The sequence below is a fragment of the Biomphalaria glabrata genome, chromosome 7, assembly GCF_947242115.1.
Source record: "Biomphalaria glabrata chromosome 7, xgBioGlab47.1, whole genome shotgun sequence".
Classification (NCBI taxonomy): Eukaryota; Metazoa; Mollusca; class Gastropoda; family Planorbidae; genus Biomphalaria; species Biomphalaria glabrata.
This window is the reverse complement of record NC_074717.1, coordinates 34931910-34951685: the sequence shown is the minus strand read 5'-3', so window position 1 is coordinate 34951685 and position 19776 is coordinate 34931910. Positions and strand designations below refer to the sequence as shown.

General features: G+C 38.5%; 1 protein-coding gene across 1 annotated transcript; it reads left to right on the top strand.

Annotated features, from left to right (window-relative positions):
• The first annotated feature begins 11329 nt into the window (after positions 1–11329).
• LOC106069021 (uncharacterized) lies at positions 11330–17270 on the top strand. Its single transcript, XM_013228590.2, has 5 exons — positions 11330–12136; positions 13081–13588; positions 14370–14508; positions 15181–15356; positions 15578–17270. The coding sequence occupies exons 1-5, from the start codon at positions 11510–11512 to the stop codon at positions 15847–15849; spliced, it is 1722 nt and encodes a 573-aa protein (XP_013084044.2). The 5' UTR covers positions 11330–11509; the 3' UTR covers positions 15850–17270.
• Positions 17271–19776: the final 2506 nt, after the last annotated feature.

The window sequence follows — 19776 nt, the reverse complement described above, 5'->3', positions numbered from 1 at the left end:
CTATTAATTGTAATTGTATCAATTAGTTTGGATGAATCATGTGATTAAATTGTAATACATCTAGGCTAACAATAATAAATGTGTGCCATTATAAATATTTTTACCAATGTTTAGCGCAATTTCATGTTTTTAGCTTTCTCAATGCGCTATGATCGTCTTATCACTTGTCTGAACCAATTGGGGAAAACAAACAAAGGGGGGATTATGTGTGAATGTTACCATGATCGCTTTTCAAATGCATTAAAAAAATGTTCACTCAGAGCGCAAGCCTCCTCAAGGGGAATAATTCAACTTATATGATCATGATCGCTTTTCAAATGCATTAAAAAAATGTTCACTCAGAGCGCAAGCCTCCTCAAGGGGAATAATTCAACTTATACCACCACATGTCAAGTACGATGTCTTGCCTTGTTCTTTACCAAACAACATAATTAATTACCAATATTTAATTAACTAATTGGTATTTTTTAAAATTGATTCTGGTTTTGTCAGGTACAAGAAATAATTGTGCCAAATTTCAACTTGATGCGAGATTGGGTGTGGGAGAAATAACGTGTACGAACTTTTTACCAGACAGAGTGAGTTGATATAAGCTTTGTAAGAAGAGTGTACATTTAAAAAGGGTGTAGGCCTACATTTACTTTGGGCGAGTCCAAATTAAAATCGAGCCTGGATTTAAACCCAAAGGTCATACAGGCCTATAGCTTCTGTAACTTTCCTATCTTTAGTTAATACTGCTAGACGTGTAGGTCTAGTCCAAAGTAAAATTTGAAAAAATCATAGATTTCTATAGAGTACTATAGACTATCTACGCCTAAACGTAAAAATTTACAACGCGAGGATTTATTTTTCTTCATATTTATTCGTGAGACTGGCTGCTTGGTCGTGCGGTTTGGACGCTGGACTGTCGTTCAGATTTATCGATGGTCCAGGGTTCAAACCCTGCCCGCTCCCATCCCCCGTCGTCCTGCGGGAGGTTTGGACTAGGAAGTAATTATCTTCAACTTTGAAGGAACATCCGAAACATGTAAAACATTTTACAAACATTTTTACAAGACAGATGGCGTATAACTGTAGAACTTAATGCATAATGTGAGAAGCGCTGGTTTTGGCTACACTAATCTCTTATTTCATCTCTCATATTTACCGAGCCACTGCTTTCATCCACTCATTATTCAAAGTAGTTACGCGCGCGACAGGAAATGCTCTCTTCAATTGGTTGCCAAGCAATGTTTTGTTTTTAGTAGTAAGAACTAGTAAGCACATAGGCCAGTTTGGATCACTGGCGGATCCAGGGGGGGGGCGGTAGGGGCGATCGCCCCCTCCCCACTCGGCCGACCCCCCCGAAGGGGGGGGGCGGACGAATTTTAGTATAGAATTCACACAATTTGTATACGAATTTATTACTTATGTTAAAAATATATACTAATTATTTATATTTCAACCTATTATTAGATTATTTCGCCCCCCCCCTTTCTAGTATTTTGGCCGATTTGGTGGGTTCGGGAGGGGGCGATGGCATCAATCCGCCCCCCCCCCCACCATAAACTTTCGAGTGGGGGGGCGGTCCTATTTATTTGTAGAAATCACAGCTTACTAACAGAATCAATTAAATATCTATATGATTAAAACTTTTTATTGGTATTTTAACCGGTCTTTATATTATGTCGTTCATCTGTTGGCCGATTGGAAGGGGAGGAGCAAATACCTCTTCTGCTTTTCCCATCTAAACCCTTTGTGTGTGTGTGGGGGGGGCGGTCCTACTTTTATGGAGAAATCATAGTATGTGAACAAAATTAGTCGAATATCTATATAATATAGACAGGTGGAAGTGCGATACATGCAATCACCTTTCCCCCATCGGACAAACCAATACTTTTTCTTTTTGTATTATAGTAAGAAATTACAAAATTTAAAAAATCTGTCACTAATATAATTTATTTATGCTATAAAGTAAATTCTTATATCGTGTCGCCCAACCCCTATTCTTTAATGCAAAAGGCAATCATTAGCAGAAATTATAAAAAGGAGCGAGGATTAATCGTTTTCATTTTACCGCCCTTCCCCTTTTCAGACAGAGTTTGTGTAATTTCACATGAATTTATAATAACTATTTTAAGAAAGACTTTGCTTTGGAAAAGTTATAATTCAAACGAAATTTTTCAATATAACAGTCACGGTTGAGATGAGTTCAAAAGCCAGATAATCTTTTCCTAGTCGACTTTTTTCAACCTTTACTCTATCTCATATTTTTCTAGTTAAATAAATTTAGGACTATAACTCACAATTTATGCTTGAATTTTATTGAATATTATTAATCGAATTTTTTTTTTCGGCGGCGATCCTCAAAGCCTTAATCTAAATATGTGGGGTATATTATCTTTTCAAAGAACATATCGGTTGTATTTGCAATGTATTAAGGGACTATAAATTCATATTAGAATATTTGTCCACATTATTGGAATGAATAATGAGCTGTAGGTCAGGAGAATGCGTTTCTGCAGTGAAAAATGCAGAAAAACTCTTTTGGCGTCGGGGCTTCGCCCCGAACCCCACTGATAAATAATGAGCTGTAGATGTCAGGAGAATGCGTTTCTACAGTGAAAAAGCAAGAAAACGCTTTTGGCGTCGGGGCTTCGCCCCGAACCCCACTGATAATTAATGAGCTGTAGATGTCAGGAGAATGCATTTCTGCAGTGAAAAATGCAGAAAAACGCTTTTGGCGCTCTCACAGACCCCCAAGCTTGCAAGAGAAAGGCCTCAACATGACTGGGTTTTTTTTCTGTTTTTTTTTCGCAGAAGAGAAACAGTCTTATTTTATTCTCATATATCGAATATATATATTGTAATAACTTAAGGGAGGCAACTCAACGAGGACATAGACGTTTATTTACAGAGAGACATGACAAACACAAAGGGCATCTGCCTTGAGTACAGCATCTCCATATTGGCTCTAGACTTGGGCGGAAATCGTTAGTCTCTTATGTCAACATCCGACTTGTCTGGTCACTGATAGTGCGCACCTTCTTTCTGCACTATCTTGGATGGCGGTGCGCATGGCAAAGTCATAACATTGCCCCCGTCTTAGCACTTTTCGTCCCGAAAAGAAACACTGTAGCTGAGGTTTGACAGTTCAGGTGGAGGTCGATCAGTGGGAGCCACAGGCGGCAGGGAGCGTGTTCCCCACGAAGCCATCCGCATTGTTTTCCTCCAGTGCCGCTTTCTCTTTCTCCAGTTGACCAGGCTGTTGTTGCGATAATGACGTGGCCGTTTGCCACACAAAGAGATAGGGTCGAGCACTGTTTTCTTCAGCACAGCCGTTGATCGGACACGCTGTCTCAGCAGACCTTCCCGACAGACGCCTCTCAAGGGAGCTTCAGGTTCGCTTGCAGCCACGTTGCAAGCAAAGTCCAATGCACCGAAGTCATCCTCAGACAACAGTCTTACGTCCAGAAGATAGGTCTCTTCAGGTTCAAGTGGAAAATGTCTTTCTCTTGACAGCTCAGATTTGGAGTGATTTGATTGACATTCATCTATGCCAATGTCGATGATGATGGTAGAAGTACATATGCGCTGTTGGTGGTTTTCTTGGCATCTAAATTCTACGTGTGAAGCGCCGCACGTACCATTCATGGTAAACTTCTGGATGCTGTTGTCAAGCTTCGAATTTCCCTCGTGAGCACCGACAGATAGGCAGAGGTCTTGAAGGTCCATAGCAACAGGCTTGAACGCAGACCCAACGTTGTCTTGCTCCGTCAGGCTCATTGAGGTACTGGTAACAGGTACAACAGGAACATCCGCTTCAGGCACATAACAGACTTCAGTTAAGGTACTGGTAACAGGTACAACAGGAACATCCGCTTCAGGCACATAACAGACTTCAGTTAAGGTACTGGTAACAGGTACAACAGGAACATCCGCTTCAGGCACGTAACAGACTTCAGTTAAGGTACTGGTAACAGGTACAACAGGAACAAACGCTTCAGGCACGTAACAGTCTTCAGTTTCTTCATTTGTCTCTTTCCGTTCGATTCGGTACATCTCGTTGAAATCATCACAGCAATCGTTGTCACGTTTCTCGTCTTGAAAGTCACAACCACAAGACTTGCCCACAACACAGACACAGACGGCGCTCAAATCCCCAGCGTCTCCGTCACCACTGTTTGTGCAACCACAGTCTTGACCACGCAACTTCTTGACCAACGAGTCTACAGGCAACTGCTCCTTTACCAACGAGTTAACTCCTTCTTTCAGCTGAGACAACATTTTATCTACCTTGTTCCCCATACTGTTAATTTGTTCACACATTGCTTCATTTATCTTGCCAATAAGCTCATAAATCTCCGGTTCAATTTCAAATAGGTAGGTCTCCGGATCTTCGTCTTCATCAATCAAGGCTTGCCGGAGACGAGCTGTAAGCACCTCCTTGGTACCACCAATTATCTCATATCGGTTACGAAGTTCCTTCCTAAGCTCTCTAACTGAGAGTTGGTCTAATCGTTTCAAAGCTGCCATTGTAAATCCTACCTCCTCTCGTTGAGTTGCCTATAATCCCACTTCTGACAACCAATTGTAATAACTTAAGGGAGGCAACTCAACGAGGACATAGACGTTTATTTACAGAGAGACATGACAAACACAAAGGGCATCTGCCTTGAGTACAGCATCTCCATATTGGCTCTAGACTTGGGCGGAAATCGTTAGTCTCTTATGTCAACATCCGACTTGTCTGGTCACTGATAGTGCGCACCTTCTTTCTGCACTATCTTGGATGGCGGTGCGCATGGCAAAGTCATAACAATATATATATATATATGCTTTACGCACGTTTATGCATAGGGTTAGGGTTTACTGGGCGTTAGGGTTAGGGTTTGGAAAAAAATCGCCCCCCCCCACTTCAAAGTTCTGGATCCGCCAGTGGTTTGGATAGAAAAAGTTTGTTTGGCTACACGGATGCAGGAACTGATCTTTAATGATAAATCTTGTATATAAGAGCATATTTAATCTAATCAAAGCTTTTCTTATTGAGAGGTTGTTGTTTTTTTAATGCATAGCTATGATAGCAGCATATGCGTGTTTCTGAATTCTGATGTAACCACGAGAAAAGGTGGGCGGATTGTAAGGTTATGTTGGCTGAATAGATTTTGATAAAATCACGAGGTGGTCTGTCGTAGTTCAAGCTTATAAATACGGGTGTAAAAGTTGAGATGTGAACAGGCGAGAGACGTGGGACACAATAAATTGTATTTTTACTTCACTTATATCATGTTTAAAGATGATTATTATTATAAATCCATTATCAACTCACTCTGTCTGTCTGGGTGGAATTTTGTACAGGTTATTTCTCCCACTTTCTGTTCTCGAATCAAACTGAAACTTTGCACATTTATTCATTGTCAATAACAACACACGAATTGATCAACAAAAAATTAACTAATTATTTTATCACATAGTCGTAATGAAATACTTGTTTTCATATAGAAATGTACTAATTAAGGGGGGTAAGCCTTGCTTAGAGAGTTGGTTTGTTCGCTGAAAAAGATAACTATAAAAACATCACTTTTTATAAGTAGGCCTACTTGGGTAGTTAAGTGGAAAGCACATCAGCCTTCCATAATCGATGGAATTTTGACTCTAGCAATCTTTTTTTAATAGCCTTATCTTATATAATACAGACGTTACTTCAAAAAAGAAGATCATTACGTCCTACGCGTCATGCATTCAGTCATGCATATGAACCAATGACCTAAATTCTGCCAAGTCACTGGTTTTCTTGGCTAGCTAAGGCAACCCATTCCATGCTCTAATAGCACTAGGGAAGAAGGAGTATTTGTACAAATTTGTCCTAGCATATGGAACGAGGAATGTGACCTTTATCTTTGTGCCTTTGAAAAGGTAGCAAGGAAATCTTCTCCCAGATACCACCCCCACACACACACACACCGATCTACAAAAGTAATTGGACCATAGCATGAGCATGCTAAAAGCATGAAAGTTGCGCTAACCAGAAAAATATTTCCAATAGCACAAATAAGAATCTTGTTAAGAAAGTCTGTAACGGACTCTCTAGTTAATATATTAAGAATCTTAACGAGAAAATCTGAAACGCAAAACTCTCTTGAGCAATATATTTTATTTGGACAAACCCTAACAGGAAAAAAACAAGGTTACAAAAGACAGTTTGTGTGGAAACACAAACTCAAAATCGGCCCCCGAAAAGGTCCATCCAGGCAGGCCTCAATATTTTCAGAAAGAACATGCAAATGAAATTATTCAAAGACAAATGAGAGATAAGAATGGAGAAAGAAGGTTAACAGATCTTGTGTAGTGCCCCAACGGTCCCTCAGATCAAAGGATAGGTGAAAGTGAATGTAAAGTTAGATGTGAACCTGGCCTAACTAGTTCCCCTTTTAGACCTTGTGGTCTATAGGACAAATGATGTAAAGTTCATCTGTTTTTGTGGCCTACGATTAGCGAGGGTGTCATGTAGCCAGCACAACGACCAACCGCCTATACTTTTCCCCAACTAATGTCACTTACCCATTAGAGCTGAGTGTACTCAGAGGCGCCCAAAGATTCCAAAGTCGAAAATCCCAGTCTTCACCAGGATTTGAACCCGGACCCCCAGTTCGGAAGCCAAGCGCTTTACCGCTCAGCCACCGCGCTTCCCTTGGCCTAACTGATGTCTTATAATTGATCCAATTGTTTTGAAAAGGCTAAATCTCTTATTCGAATCCTCAAAAAAAAAAAAAAAAAAAATTTCCGCAATAAAAAAAATGATCATAAAAATGAAGTTTATAAGATTACTATTCATTTTAAATTAGGTCTAACTTATAAATGCATACTAATTAGCTTTTTCTCTTTCAAAAACTGCGTGCATAACTGATTTTAAAAATTAAATTTTTCGCTTTCAGAAAAAAAAAAGTAGCCGTTGCATCAGAACTTTGAATGGTCTAAAATATTGTGATGTTGGATTTTCAATTTCTTTTCTAGTTTACGAGATCTAAACGGGACGGACGGACAGACGGTCAGACGGACAGACGGACAGACATTTCGCACAAAACTAATAGCGTCTTTTCCCCTTTCGGGGGCCGCTAAAAACAGTTTTGAGTAGATTCATATATATATATATATATATATATATATATATATATATGTATATATATGTATATATATGTATGTATGTATGTGTGTATGTATTATATGTATATATATGTATGTATGTATGTATGTATGTCATGGGCGTAGCCAGGGGGGGGGGGTTGGGGGTTCAAACCCCCCCCCCCCCCCGAAATGAAACCCTGGGGGGGGATCGGAATTTAGTGAATGATTTTTTGCTTTGATTTTGTTTATTTTAGGTGAGATTTTAATACTAAACCATCACTTGCCCCAGCACAACCAATGGGGTTTTGAGTTTAAAACCCCCTACCAGGGGGGGTTCGAGTTTAAAAACCCCTACCGGGGGGTTCGAGTTTAAAAACCCCTACCAGGGGGGTTCGAGTTTAAAAACCCCTACCAGGGGTTTTGAGTTTAAAACCCCCTACTAGGGGTTTTGAGTATAAAACCCCCTACCAGGGGTTTTGAGTTTTAAACCCCCTACCAGGGGTTTTTGCAGTTAACTTCCCCTCTTCTATAAAACAAAACAAACAAAAAATGCTAACGAAAATCCCCTAATTCCAAGAGCACAGTTAAGGGAGATTTTGATTTTAAAACCCCCTCCAAAATTTAAGATAAACCCCTCTTCAATATAAAAAAAAAAGCTAATTACGCACTCAAAATGTTATGAGCGTAGCTAAATGGGTTTTGACTTAGTTTTGAGTTTGAACCCCACTTCAGCGGGGTTAGAAGGTAAAAAATACCTCTTTAATAATAAAAACAATGCAAATTATAAACTCAAAATGTTACGAGTGTAGTCAAAGGTTTTTTGAGTTTAAACCCCCTCCAGTGGAGTTTGAAGCTAAAAAGTACCTCTTCAATATAAATAAAAGCAAATTACGCACTCAAAATGCTATGAGCGTTGCCAAAAGGGGTTTTGAGTTTAAACCCCCCTTCAGAGGGGTTTGATGCTAAAAAAGACCTCTTCAATATATAAAAAAAAGCAAATTACACACTAAAATTATTTGAGCGTAGCCAATCCAATCGGGGGTTTTGAGTTTAAACCCCTCTTCTACAGATGGCGTTTTTTTTAAAGTTTAAAACCCCTTTAAATGATTTTGACGATACAACTTCTCTTTTCGATATAAAATCTAAAGCAAACTACAGTCACTTAATTCCAAGAGTGTATTCAAGAGAGGTTACACATTTTTACCAGTGGCAGGGCTCCCTTAATAAACTGCAGTGAATAGTCATCTGCCGAAATTGAAAAACACTAAATGTGGCTCAACAAAGATGGCTAAGAGAGATTTTAGGAGTCAGTTATAGAGATCGGGTTTAAATCAAGGAAATCCTATGCCGAACTGGGAGTCGACCCCATAGTAAGATTGTGAGAGAGCGACGCATGAGGTTTGCGGGACATGTTCTCCGACAAAATGAATTACGCATAAGAAGAGTTGCAATGATATCCTATTACATTTGACGCCACTCATTCATTGAGGTCCTCACGGCAGGTGGGAAGAGGCTTCAGACATTACCAGTGACAGATTTTTATGGAAACAGCTTGACGTCAAATGCTCCGAACGGCGCGGGAGGGTCTAAGTCAGTAAGAATAGCACATTAGGTTTTTGAAATAAAACTTTTTAATAGCAGGAAAATGCAGTGTATATACCTCAGAATATGCATTTTGTTGGCTTCCAATACCAGAAATAGTGGTTGGCGGCGGGGCTTCGACCCGCGCTGGGGGAGCTCCTAGCGCTCCCCCAGACCCCCTTGCTAATAATGGTGGGGAATCTACAATTTTCCCACTAATTCATGAAAGAACCTATTCTATGGCACATTCTTCCGAAAAAATGGAGGGTCAGAATGCAATTAAGAATATGTACACACACATAAATACATATAAAAAAAAAATTTCGCTGGGGGGGGGACCCCCCAAAACCCCCCCCCCCCGAAAAAAAATCCTGGCTACGCCCATGATGTATGTATGTATGTATGTATGTATGTATGTATGTGTGTGTGTGTGTGTGTGTGCGCGCGTGCGTGCGTGTGTGTGTGTGTGTGTAAGTAAGTTAGATTTTCAGACCAAATGCTACAAACAATACGTATACGTTTATATGGGTATCGAATTTCAAAAACAAATATAAAGGTGCATTTATTTTTTTTTAACAATTAAATAATCTTTGGAATAGCCCTGTTGACCATTACGTCCTTCTTAAATGTGTGGAGGAACTCAAAGGAGACCAGAGCAAAATTTACGTATAGTTTACACAAGCTACGGTTTAGGGCCCCCACTCTCTTGGGGGACCCCAAAATAAGTGTCTGAATGACTTTGTTATGAAGAATGATGTGTTCTTTTTTTTTTACTGAGTTAAAGTTAAGGATACATTTTTTCACTATCTAGTCTGTTTTATTGTAGGCCTAAATCAGTTTAACGCTCTAATTATCCGAAAATCATATTAGCACTGGACTTATAAAGAGCCCCATATCTACACCGCATTCATTTCAAAGTTTCACCAAAGTTACTTGGAGAGAACTGACATGTCTTGAATATACTTGAGTGTACATCTGCGTGTGACCAACGAACACAGACTGCACTTCATGCTTCGCATTTCGATCTGCTTCTTTGGTAAGATCGTGCGATTGGTTATGTTAGTCTAGTGACAGTTTAGTCCCTGATGGCACTCACTCATTTTCTCTTCTGTCCCTCGTTCTCATTTACCTGGTTCTAATAAAACAGACTCAAAACGACACCCGCACCACACAACGAAATTTAGACGTCAATCTACCATGTCTCTAATGCTCAGTGACGTGCTGGTCTCACGGATGCTCAGAATAAGCTCAGCCTCAACTTATCAGCACTTTCTCAGTTAATCATCTACCATCTTGGTGAGCTGGCTTAACAGTTTGATTAGACGCTCTGTGCATCTGTCAAGTGGATTAGTCAAGTTAATGAGGGCGTACAATAGGCTGGTTCATCTACAGACCTGCAGCCAAGTATACATTTAACAGCAGCATCTTAGCGCTATTAGAATTATTAAAAACCAAGTCTAATGCAATGTTGCTGGGTTGTTAGGTATTTTCTTTTTATCTTATTAATTTCAGACCTTAAAAAATACGATAATTACGGTACGTCCTACGCGTATTTGTACCAACTACTGCAGTGGGACTTAAGTTGAAATGAGAATTGCTGTTGTTTATATCTCGACACTAAGGAGACCAGACTAGACACACATTCTACATGGGTTCTAACGATTTTCTTTTCTTTTCAAAAGTGAAAATATAAAAAGATTAAAAAAATAGGGAAATAACAATGATGTAGGCCTATAATTGTCATATAACTGAACCCCAACTGATTCAGAATCACATTTTAACAAATATAGGCTAATTAATTTTACACCCTCAACACTTAAACACGCGTGGATTAATCAAGGTGTGCACATTCACAGTCAGTATTTGTCCATTGTATAACTTGTGCCTCCCTCAAAGCCAGCATTTGTCCAAGTTGCCCATTACATAACTTGTGCTTCGCTCAAAGCCAGCACTTGCCCATTACATAACTTGTGCTTCACTCACAGCCAGCACTTGTCCATTACATAACTTGTGCTTCGCTCACAGCCAACACTTGTCCATTACATAACTTGTGCTTCACTCTCAGCCAGCACTTGCCCATTACATAACTTGTGCTTCGCTCACCGCTAGCCCTTGCCCATTACATAACTTGTGCTTCGCTCACAGCCAACACTTGTCCATTACATAACTTGTGCTTCACTCTCAGCCAGCACTTGCCCATTACATAACTTGTGCTTCGCTCACCGCTAGCCCTTGCCCATTACATAACTTGTGCTTCGCTCACAGCACTTGTCAAAGTTGTCAATAACAAATCGTGTGCTTCACACTTAGCCAAGGTGTCTACATGTACGTACAGTTAACAGATACTTGATTTCATTAAATAAATACATTCAATATGATGAATAAGAAAAAAAAAGAGTTTAAATTATTTAAGGGCCGATATTTAAAAAAAAAAAGGAAATGGGCGGAGATAAGCATGAAGGGAAGGATATATTCTTGGATTGCGTGGGAGTTCTACGTGAGTAAACAGTGTCAAGTGGACACAACTGGACAGGATTTGAGGACGGCAGCAGACGTCACTGGCACCGCTATATAATACAAGTGGCATACAGTCATTGGTTCAGTTGGTCATTAGAGTAGATTTAGGACAAGGTGACTAGGTTAAGAATTACTTTTCTAATTAACGAAAAAAAGTGTTTTTTCTTTTAAAAATAACTTCAGTATTCTTCTTAGCAGGACTTTTTAAATTTAGTTTTAAGACACAAAGTGAAAAAAACAAACATTGATAGTTATTCCGATACATCACAGGCTATACTATCAATAAAGAACTAGTTTCCGTGATAAAATGGCTGTTTGTTACAAGAGAAAACGTTCAAGTTTAACACGACATGTGAACATTCATTCGATTCTACTTATAGTTTTGTTGGGTAGCTTCATTTTGCAGTTGGCAGAAAGTAGCTCGCAAACTCAGGATAAAGAAAAACTTCTCAAGAACGACATCGAAATTCTGGCGTCTTTGTTTCCAGGAAGCTACAGCAACCTTCACCAGTACCACAAACTCGCTCAGAGGGGGCTGCCTCCCAACAAGAGGAGCCTCCTCATCCGCTCGGAGTTCTTTCTCGTGACATCCTCACTGTTCAACGACTCCCTGACCATTTACTTTCAGGATTTCACTAAATTTTCCGCTGACCCTTTCAGATCCGGTTTCTACAGCTTTGTTTTTGACTCCACTATCAACGTGTTCAGGATGAGGACATACAAACTAAGGAACAATTCGGTTCGCATAGAACCAAAGTCCTCCATTTATAGCATGGGCGCAGAGCTTGTTGCTTTGGTACTCGAGAAGCAGAATGTCAGTTCTGCGGAACTACTTACATATAAGGCATGTGACATGTTCTGGAAGAGGATCGGCGAGAAGACTTTCGTGGGTATGACGGGTCCCAAGTGTATTGGTTCTCTTGGCAAAGAGCAGGTTGGTCATCATTGGTATATATATTGTTTCGTTTATGGAGCTTTTTGAAGCCTATTTCATAATCTCTCTCGTTAGGTATAAACTCGGGAGACCTAGCATGCGTCTGCAAGCAAATAAGAAAAGCGATTTAAAAAACTAAATTTTGAACAAAGAGTACGCTAAATTGATTTTAGATTTTAAAACCAAGAAAGGGTACACTTAATTGATTTTGAAACCGAATTTCGGAAAACATTTTAAACCAGAGTTTACAGCAGGAGAAAAGTTTATTTAGAATGATAAATGTTTTTTTTTCTACACCATTTTAGTTAATAAAAGCTGCATAAGATTGCAGAAATATTGAGCTTCAATTTTCTTTGTGAAACCAGTGATTAACAAGAATATCTTTATCTCAAAGATGGAATAAGACAATGTCTTCTAAACTGGTTAAACAAAAATTACAAAAAGCAATTAGCAAAATATTACAAAGCTTCTATCAACTCACTCTGTCTGTCTGGTACAAATGTTTAACACGTTTTCTATCACAGATCCATTCTCAGATCAATTTGAAACATTTACACAATTATTTATTTTGCCTATCAAAACATCAATCAATAAAAAAATTAATCCAATTAACTACTGGTAATTAATTATTGTCTTTACCAACAAAAAGGAGATAATTCCTTCAGTATTAAGACACCTCATTCTCGGATCAAGTTGAAACGTTAAACAATTATTTATTGTATTTAACAACACATGAACCAATTAACCAGTTAGTCGATTAATTATTGGTAATCAATTATTTTGTTCGATATAGAAAAAGGGAAATACATTCTACATTATTAAGATATATAGTAGTTTTAAATGCAAAATTATTCCCCTTATATAAGCTCTGTTTTTTTTAAGTATTTTTTTTCTTTTGTCCATCCGATTTCAACTTTCAATAATTTTGTTTTATTCCTTCCCAGGTTCATATCGGTGTGTCGATGACCTTAACATCTGACAAGCTTCACTTGACTGAAGGCTGGTATAATATCAAGAATGGCAACCAAGTTTTGGAAGTTAAAGTTCCTTACATCTTTCAAAAAGTGAAAGCCTCAGAAATGCCACAGCGAGACTCTTTTGAAGAACAGGTCACTTCAACCAAATTGAAAGGCAGGCGTGCCATACAGACAAAGTCTTTAGAGAGAAGGCGAGAGTCCAAGTCGGAGAGAACGCCCGACGGGCCAGACAGTGGTAGCCACACAAGGATTCTCAGAAATTTTCAGCAAGTGTCCGCTGCCTTAAACGCAGGCTACGACGTCACGTATCGCGTGGAACTCTCCGCCTGTTCCATGCCCCAACAGATCATGCTGGACAGAATGTCCTTTGGTGGACGTGTGAAGGATTTCATTTTCGTCAGACAGGATGGGGGGATAAACGACAGAACAGACTATGTCCAGTTTGTGACAAAGAAAACGGTCACAGCGTCACAAGGTATAATAGAACTAGTCCTGCTTCACCATTAATATATAGCTATAATAGAACTAGTCCTGCTTCACTATTAATATACAGCTATAATAGAACTAGTCCTGCTTTTTCGTTTATATGTAGCTGTAATAGAACTAGTCCTGATTTTTCGTTTATATGTAGCTGTGATAGAACTAGTCCTGCTTTTTTCGTTTATATGTAGCTGTAATAGAACTAGTCCTGCTTTTTCGTTTATATGTAGCTGTGATAGAACTAGTCCTGCTTTTTCGTTTATATGTAGCTGTGATAGAACTAGTCCTGCTTTTTTCGTTTATATGTAGCTGTGATAGAACTAGTCCTGCTTTTTCGTTTATATGTAGCTGTGATAGAACTAGTCCTGCTTTTTCGTTTATATGTAGCTGTGATAGAACTAGTCCTGCTTTTTTCGTTTATATGTAGCTGTGATAGAACTAGTCCTGCTTTTTTCGTTTATATGTAGCTGTGATAGAACTAGTCCTGCTTTTTCGTTTATATGTAGTATTGAATCAGCACTAGACCTGCTTCCCCGTTTATATGTAGCTGTGATAAAAGTAGTCCTACTTTCTCCTTTATGTGTAGCTGTGAATCAGAATAAGACATACCTTCCCATTTATAAAGCCTTTTATTGTGTAATTATTATGTATCAGACCTTCCACTGTGTGTAATAAATAATAATATATAGTATCTTTATATTCAATTCAGTTACTGCCTAGGCCTAGATGTAGATGTTCTCAGAACTAAAACTCAAAAACCTTTGTCTCTTTCACAGGTTCTCAAATTTTAACGCGCGAACTTACTTTGCTTAGAGGAGGTCGATTGAATGTCAAGGTCACCAAAAGTTATCTGGATACCAACAAGATGAAGAAGGAGTACATGTTTGAATGTAGACTCTATGACGACCAAAAAGGGTAAGAAGCTTATATATATATATGTATTAGTGTGATAGATAATGTACAATTATATTATATATACAATTATATTATTAGATATTTTCTTAGAAGATTATGAAAAGTGCAGTATTGAACGTAGATACGAAGAAAGCCCTCGTGTGACCTTCATATTTTGTCCTGAATAACGCTGTAGTTTGATGGTCTATTTATATTTGTCATCTGGGCCGTTCTTCGGAGACAATCTTTCCTCATGTTACAAAAGTAGATCTAGATCTATGGGTCGCGACCTTTCTAAGAGTTCTCCAGCTTTCTCTTTCGGAGTCAGTTTCTGCCAAGTGTTTTCATATATGCCAGCAGTACTACTGACCTAGACCGAAGGTCTCATAAAAAAAAAATTGGTTGATAGAAAGAAACGAAAAAAAAAAACAAAACATTGCCATTATTATTAATAAGATAAAGAGATACGTAAATCACTTGTATGTACAGAAGGAGGCGGAGGTACTGGTTTCATCTCTCTCTAATGCCCCTCCACTATTTTCCTCCAAGTAAACTAAAAAACGGTGTGTGTTAGGTGCCTTTAAAAGTTTTGGTTCAGGGAAAAATGTCTTTAATCGCAATCAATACCTTTAAACAGACATGAATAGTCACAATGACAAACAGCAGCTAAGTCTTTCGGTTTTCTTATCACAGCTATGGCGGCGTGAAAATCTTTACCAACCAAAAAGACAAACCACACAAACTGCCCAGTTACAGATCAATAGCCCGGGCATTGGATCAAGGTCATGAACTACGTGTAGTAACTGACCTGGCAAGGTGTCAAGGATTGAGAAATAAACCAGCTATTATTTTTGGAAATACCATTGCAGGTTAGTAGGCTACTACGCAATCCATGTAGACCTTACTTATATTAGGGTTATCACCCTTCAACATCAAAAGCTATTATAGTTTTAAAAAAAAACATTTATTACATGTAAATAACTAGGCATATTTAAATTATTATAATTTTTTAGATTCTTCAGAAATTTTGTTTCGGGTAAACGTTATCGTTTCTTCCTTGTTATTGTTTTATATTGTTTGGTTCTTACAGACTACGATACTGTAAATGGCGGTAAAACTCTGGAAGTTTATCTCCCCCTACTTCAAGCAGACACCGCTACAACAATGAGTGGTGAAGGATTTGTTGGTCAGTTTCTGAAGAATGGAGACGTGGCGCTGACCAAGACAGGCAGGCCTTTGTTCATCGCCAACATTAGCCAGTGGTCATTCAGTCCGGCGTATCACTGCAAGCTCTCATCGCAACATTTCTTGCAGAACAATGATGAGAATCTGAGCAGCGTCAAAGTGTTTCAAGTGAGGTGAAGCTGAATATAAGCCATCGTGAACTGAACCAGACTAGACTGAACACATTCCTAGATGAACTGAACCAAAGAAATTAGACTAGACTGAACACATGCCTAGATGAACTGAACCAAAGAAATTAGACTAGACTGAACACATGCCTAGATGAACTGAACCAAAGAAATTAGACTAGACTGAACACATGCCTAGATGAACTGAACCAAAGAATTTAGACTAGACTGAACACATGCCTAGATGAACTGAACCAAAGAAATTAGACTAGACTGAACACATGCCTAGATGAACTGAACTAAAGAATTTAGACTAGACTGAACACATGCCTAGATGAACTGAACCAAAGAAATTAGACTAGACTGAACACATGCCTAGATGAACTGAACCAAAGAATTTAGACTAGACTGAACACATGCCTAGATGAACTGAACCAAAGAAATTAGACTAGACTGAACACATGCCTAGATGAACTGAACAAAATAAACTAAACTGACAGATCTTAGGTACGCCCAGATGAATTGCACCAAAGAGTATAGAATGAATTAGCACAAGCTTGTCCCATTATGAGAAACAGTTTGCAGACACTAGTACAATATTTAAAGTAAAGAAGGGTCGTTTATTTGGGTTGCTCATGAAACATTCACCTTCACCCATCCCTTAGCCTTTGTCTATTATTTCAGTTCCCCCCCCCTTTCCCCTTTTTTTGATATTATCAATGTCTGTACATATTCTGCTGTCATTGGTCTCCATTGTTGTTGAATAGGCTTAACTTTATAGTGGAAAACGTGGGGGTACGGACAATGAAATACTCTTGACGCTGCAGTAACTTATTTAGACCTTTGTCACTTCATTTAATGACGACTAGAACTTTACAATTTGACATTCTGGGAATGACGCAAAGGGAGAATGTTTTTCCCTTAAATTAAATTTCAGAATCGGTTGTGAGGTTGTGTAATTATAACATTGACATGGATTTTTTGACAATGATTCTTTCGTGATTTTTTATTCAATAATGTTGAATTGTAATTAATTGTATTATTTATTATGTTATATATGTATTGCAACTATGACAAAAACAACAAGGGAGGCTAGAATAAAGATGGTTAAGGGAGGCAAAAACGCAAGCAATATGTTATAATTGCAATATACCAGTTACTTCCCATGCTCTTTTCAATCATATAACACTTGTTATAGTATAATGGTATTTCAAAACGTATAGTACATTATTTATTATCGGATAAAATGTATTGACGTATATACAATTATGACACCGACATGTGATTGTTTTAGATTATTAAAATTATTAGCATATGATGCCATATCTTCAATAAGTCTGTAACTAGCATATCGCTAACTATTTATTATTTATTCCTAATTCTGTGTTCATAATGCCATCACTACAATAAATACCCTATTTATCTACTCAACTCATTGAATTGTATACGTTGGTTACTTTTCATTCACTTATTCATTTATCACAAACTACAGAGAGGGCTTTGATACAAATAAATAAAAATGTTTCATTCTGTGTAACTTACAGTTTTGGAATCACTGCAAATGGCTAACAGGTAACTGGTCAAATGAAAATTCGTTACCAATGATTGGTAAATTAGTCAATTGTTCACCAGTCATTTGGTTCAACGATTAACCAGTTTACCAGTCAATTGTTCACCAGTCATTTGGTTCAACGATTAACCAGTTTACCAGTTAATTGGTTCACCAGTCATTTGGTTCCACAATTGACATCAGTTCACTAGTGAATTAATCAATGATTGGTTCACTAGTCACTATTAGTCATGAGCCCGACAGACTAAGTAAATCCAATCAATTTTTGGTTGTTCTTAAATGTTTTACCACTGTTTTACTTTGACTAGCTTTAAACAATGTAAAATCTAAGAAGATTAGCTCTATTTCAATTTTATGTTTGTTTCACCACGAAGCATATATTTAACCAATTTTAATCATAATCAAACCAAAAGTACGCTTTAACTCCCCTTTCTCAGTGCCACGACACATATTAAAGGGGATTATCTCCCTTGTCTCTACATTTCTCTTTATGAAGAAGCCTACATTTTAGCGAAAAGGGCAAGTAGATCTAAATGTTTAAAGTGGCGAGGATGGTGTAGCCACCGTCTAGGCCAGAGAATACCAAGCTGAAAGAGGCAGAGAGGGAGAAGGCCGGGCTCAAACAAGAAGAGAAAACGTAGAGAAGAGAAAAGGAAAAAGGCAAGCGGTCCCAGGAGGGGGAAAAAAAGGTGGGGGGAGGTTAACCTGTCAACCTGTTGGCTCAGTCAACATCTCCTGAAGCCATTTTACCCTAGCATGACATTTTGGTTAATTATAGAACAGTGGCGGGTGAGGCCAAGGAGGCTGATGTAAATTGTCATAAGACTAAAGAAAGAGACGCGCTGATAGCGTTACCTATACCACAGTTGATGGACTGTCTCTCTGCACTGTCTCCAACCCACCCCCTTTTTTTTTTCTCAAACTTTGCTGGGAGATTCCATGATAACAGTGAATACAGTAACCTATTTATTATGCAATTTCAAACAAAGCATTGAAGTCTGTTGTTCTATTCACAAAGTTTTCTTACAGCAAAGGGCAACAATCCTGCATAGGTTTGTGGGAAGAATTGTTCAAGTCTGTCATAACAATTGTGCTCTTTTTTTTGTTTAGGTCTAGTAGCAATATGATTTTCCTAAACGCATGTACGTCGAACCGAGCCTCAATGGTTTATTTAGTAGAAATTTCTGTAGACCTAATAGCCCCGCTTCAAGGAGTGGATAAACTCTAAATAAAAACATCTAGAATCTAGATGTATCTTTGCTAGCAAACTCCTATTGCATACCTTGAGGAAAAAGAAAGAGTCAAATATTTTCGCTTCCTCTCTCTCTCTCTCTTTCTCTCTCTCTCTCAGTGGCGTAGCAATGGAGTTGGGGGCCCGGGGCGACCTATTTAGAGGCCCCTGCATTTTGACATTCGACATCATGACATGAAATAATGGACTAATATTTAATTTAAAAATAAAATTTGGAAACTCATTTTGGGGCCCTCTCGTGTGAATGCCCGGGGGGATTTTAGACTTGTATATTTCTGTTATGTATTCACTCATCAAGTGGCTGTATCTGGGGGTCTCTCCAAACAAGGCCCACAACTTTTTTTTCTCCACAATTTATGTTTTGTGTGAATGAACACACAGACTTTAGTGTCGCCAGGAAGATGATATCAAATATTTATTTATTCATCATACAACCACGCCTAGAAATAGAATGTAACAGCTGAAGTCAAGTTTGTACATGAACGATTAATGAGATTAAAGCATTTAATAAAAGGGCTCTGTTTTAAAATACAGTTCGCCATCAATAGTTTTCTCTCCCCCCCCCTTTCTCTCTCACGCACACACATACACTTTTACTGTCACTTTCTCTCTTTCTCTTTTTTATTCTATTTTCCTCTCGTTCTTTCTCTCTCTCTCTCTCTCTTTCTTACTCTCTTATTTAATCTCTTTATCGTACTGGATTTCTCTCTTTCTCTCTTTTTTACATTATCTCTTTCTCTCTCTTTCTTATTTCTTATTTGATTTCTCTCCCTCTCTCTTTCTCTCTTGTTTCACTTTCTCTAACCTTTCAACAATCCAGTTACAAACTTCTCCACCTTTTAACCTTCTGGAGGTACATAGCAGAAGTGGCAAACGTGCCTACAATGTAAATGGCTGAAAATGTTGTTGATGTTTTATCCCATGTATGTCAAGGTTTAGGCAACTAATTAAGGGCGCCTAGTATCCGCCTATCATGTAGGTCGAGGTCAACCAATTAAGGGCGCCTAGTATCCGCCTATCATCACTTCACCTGCCAGGGCAGTTTCGTCGGACTTAGCCAGACGTGCAGGTCAGCTACTGGACTTGGTTCTCAGTGCCTTTTTGATACGCCTGCT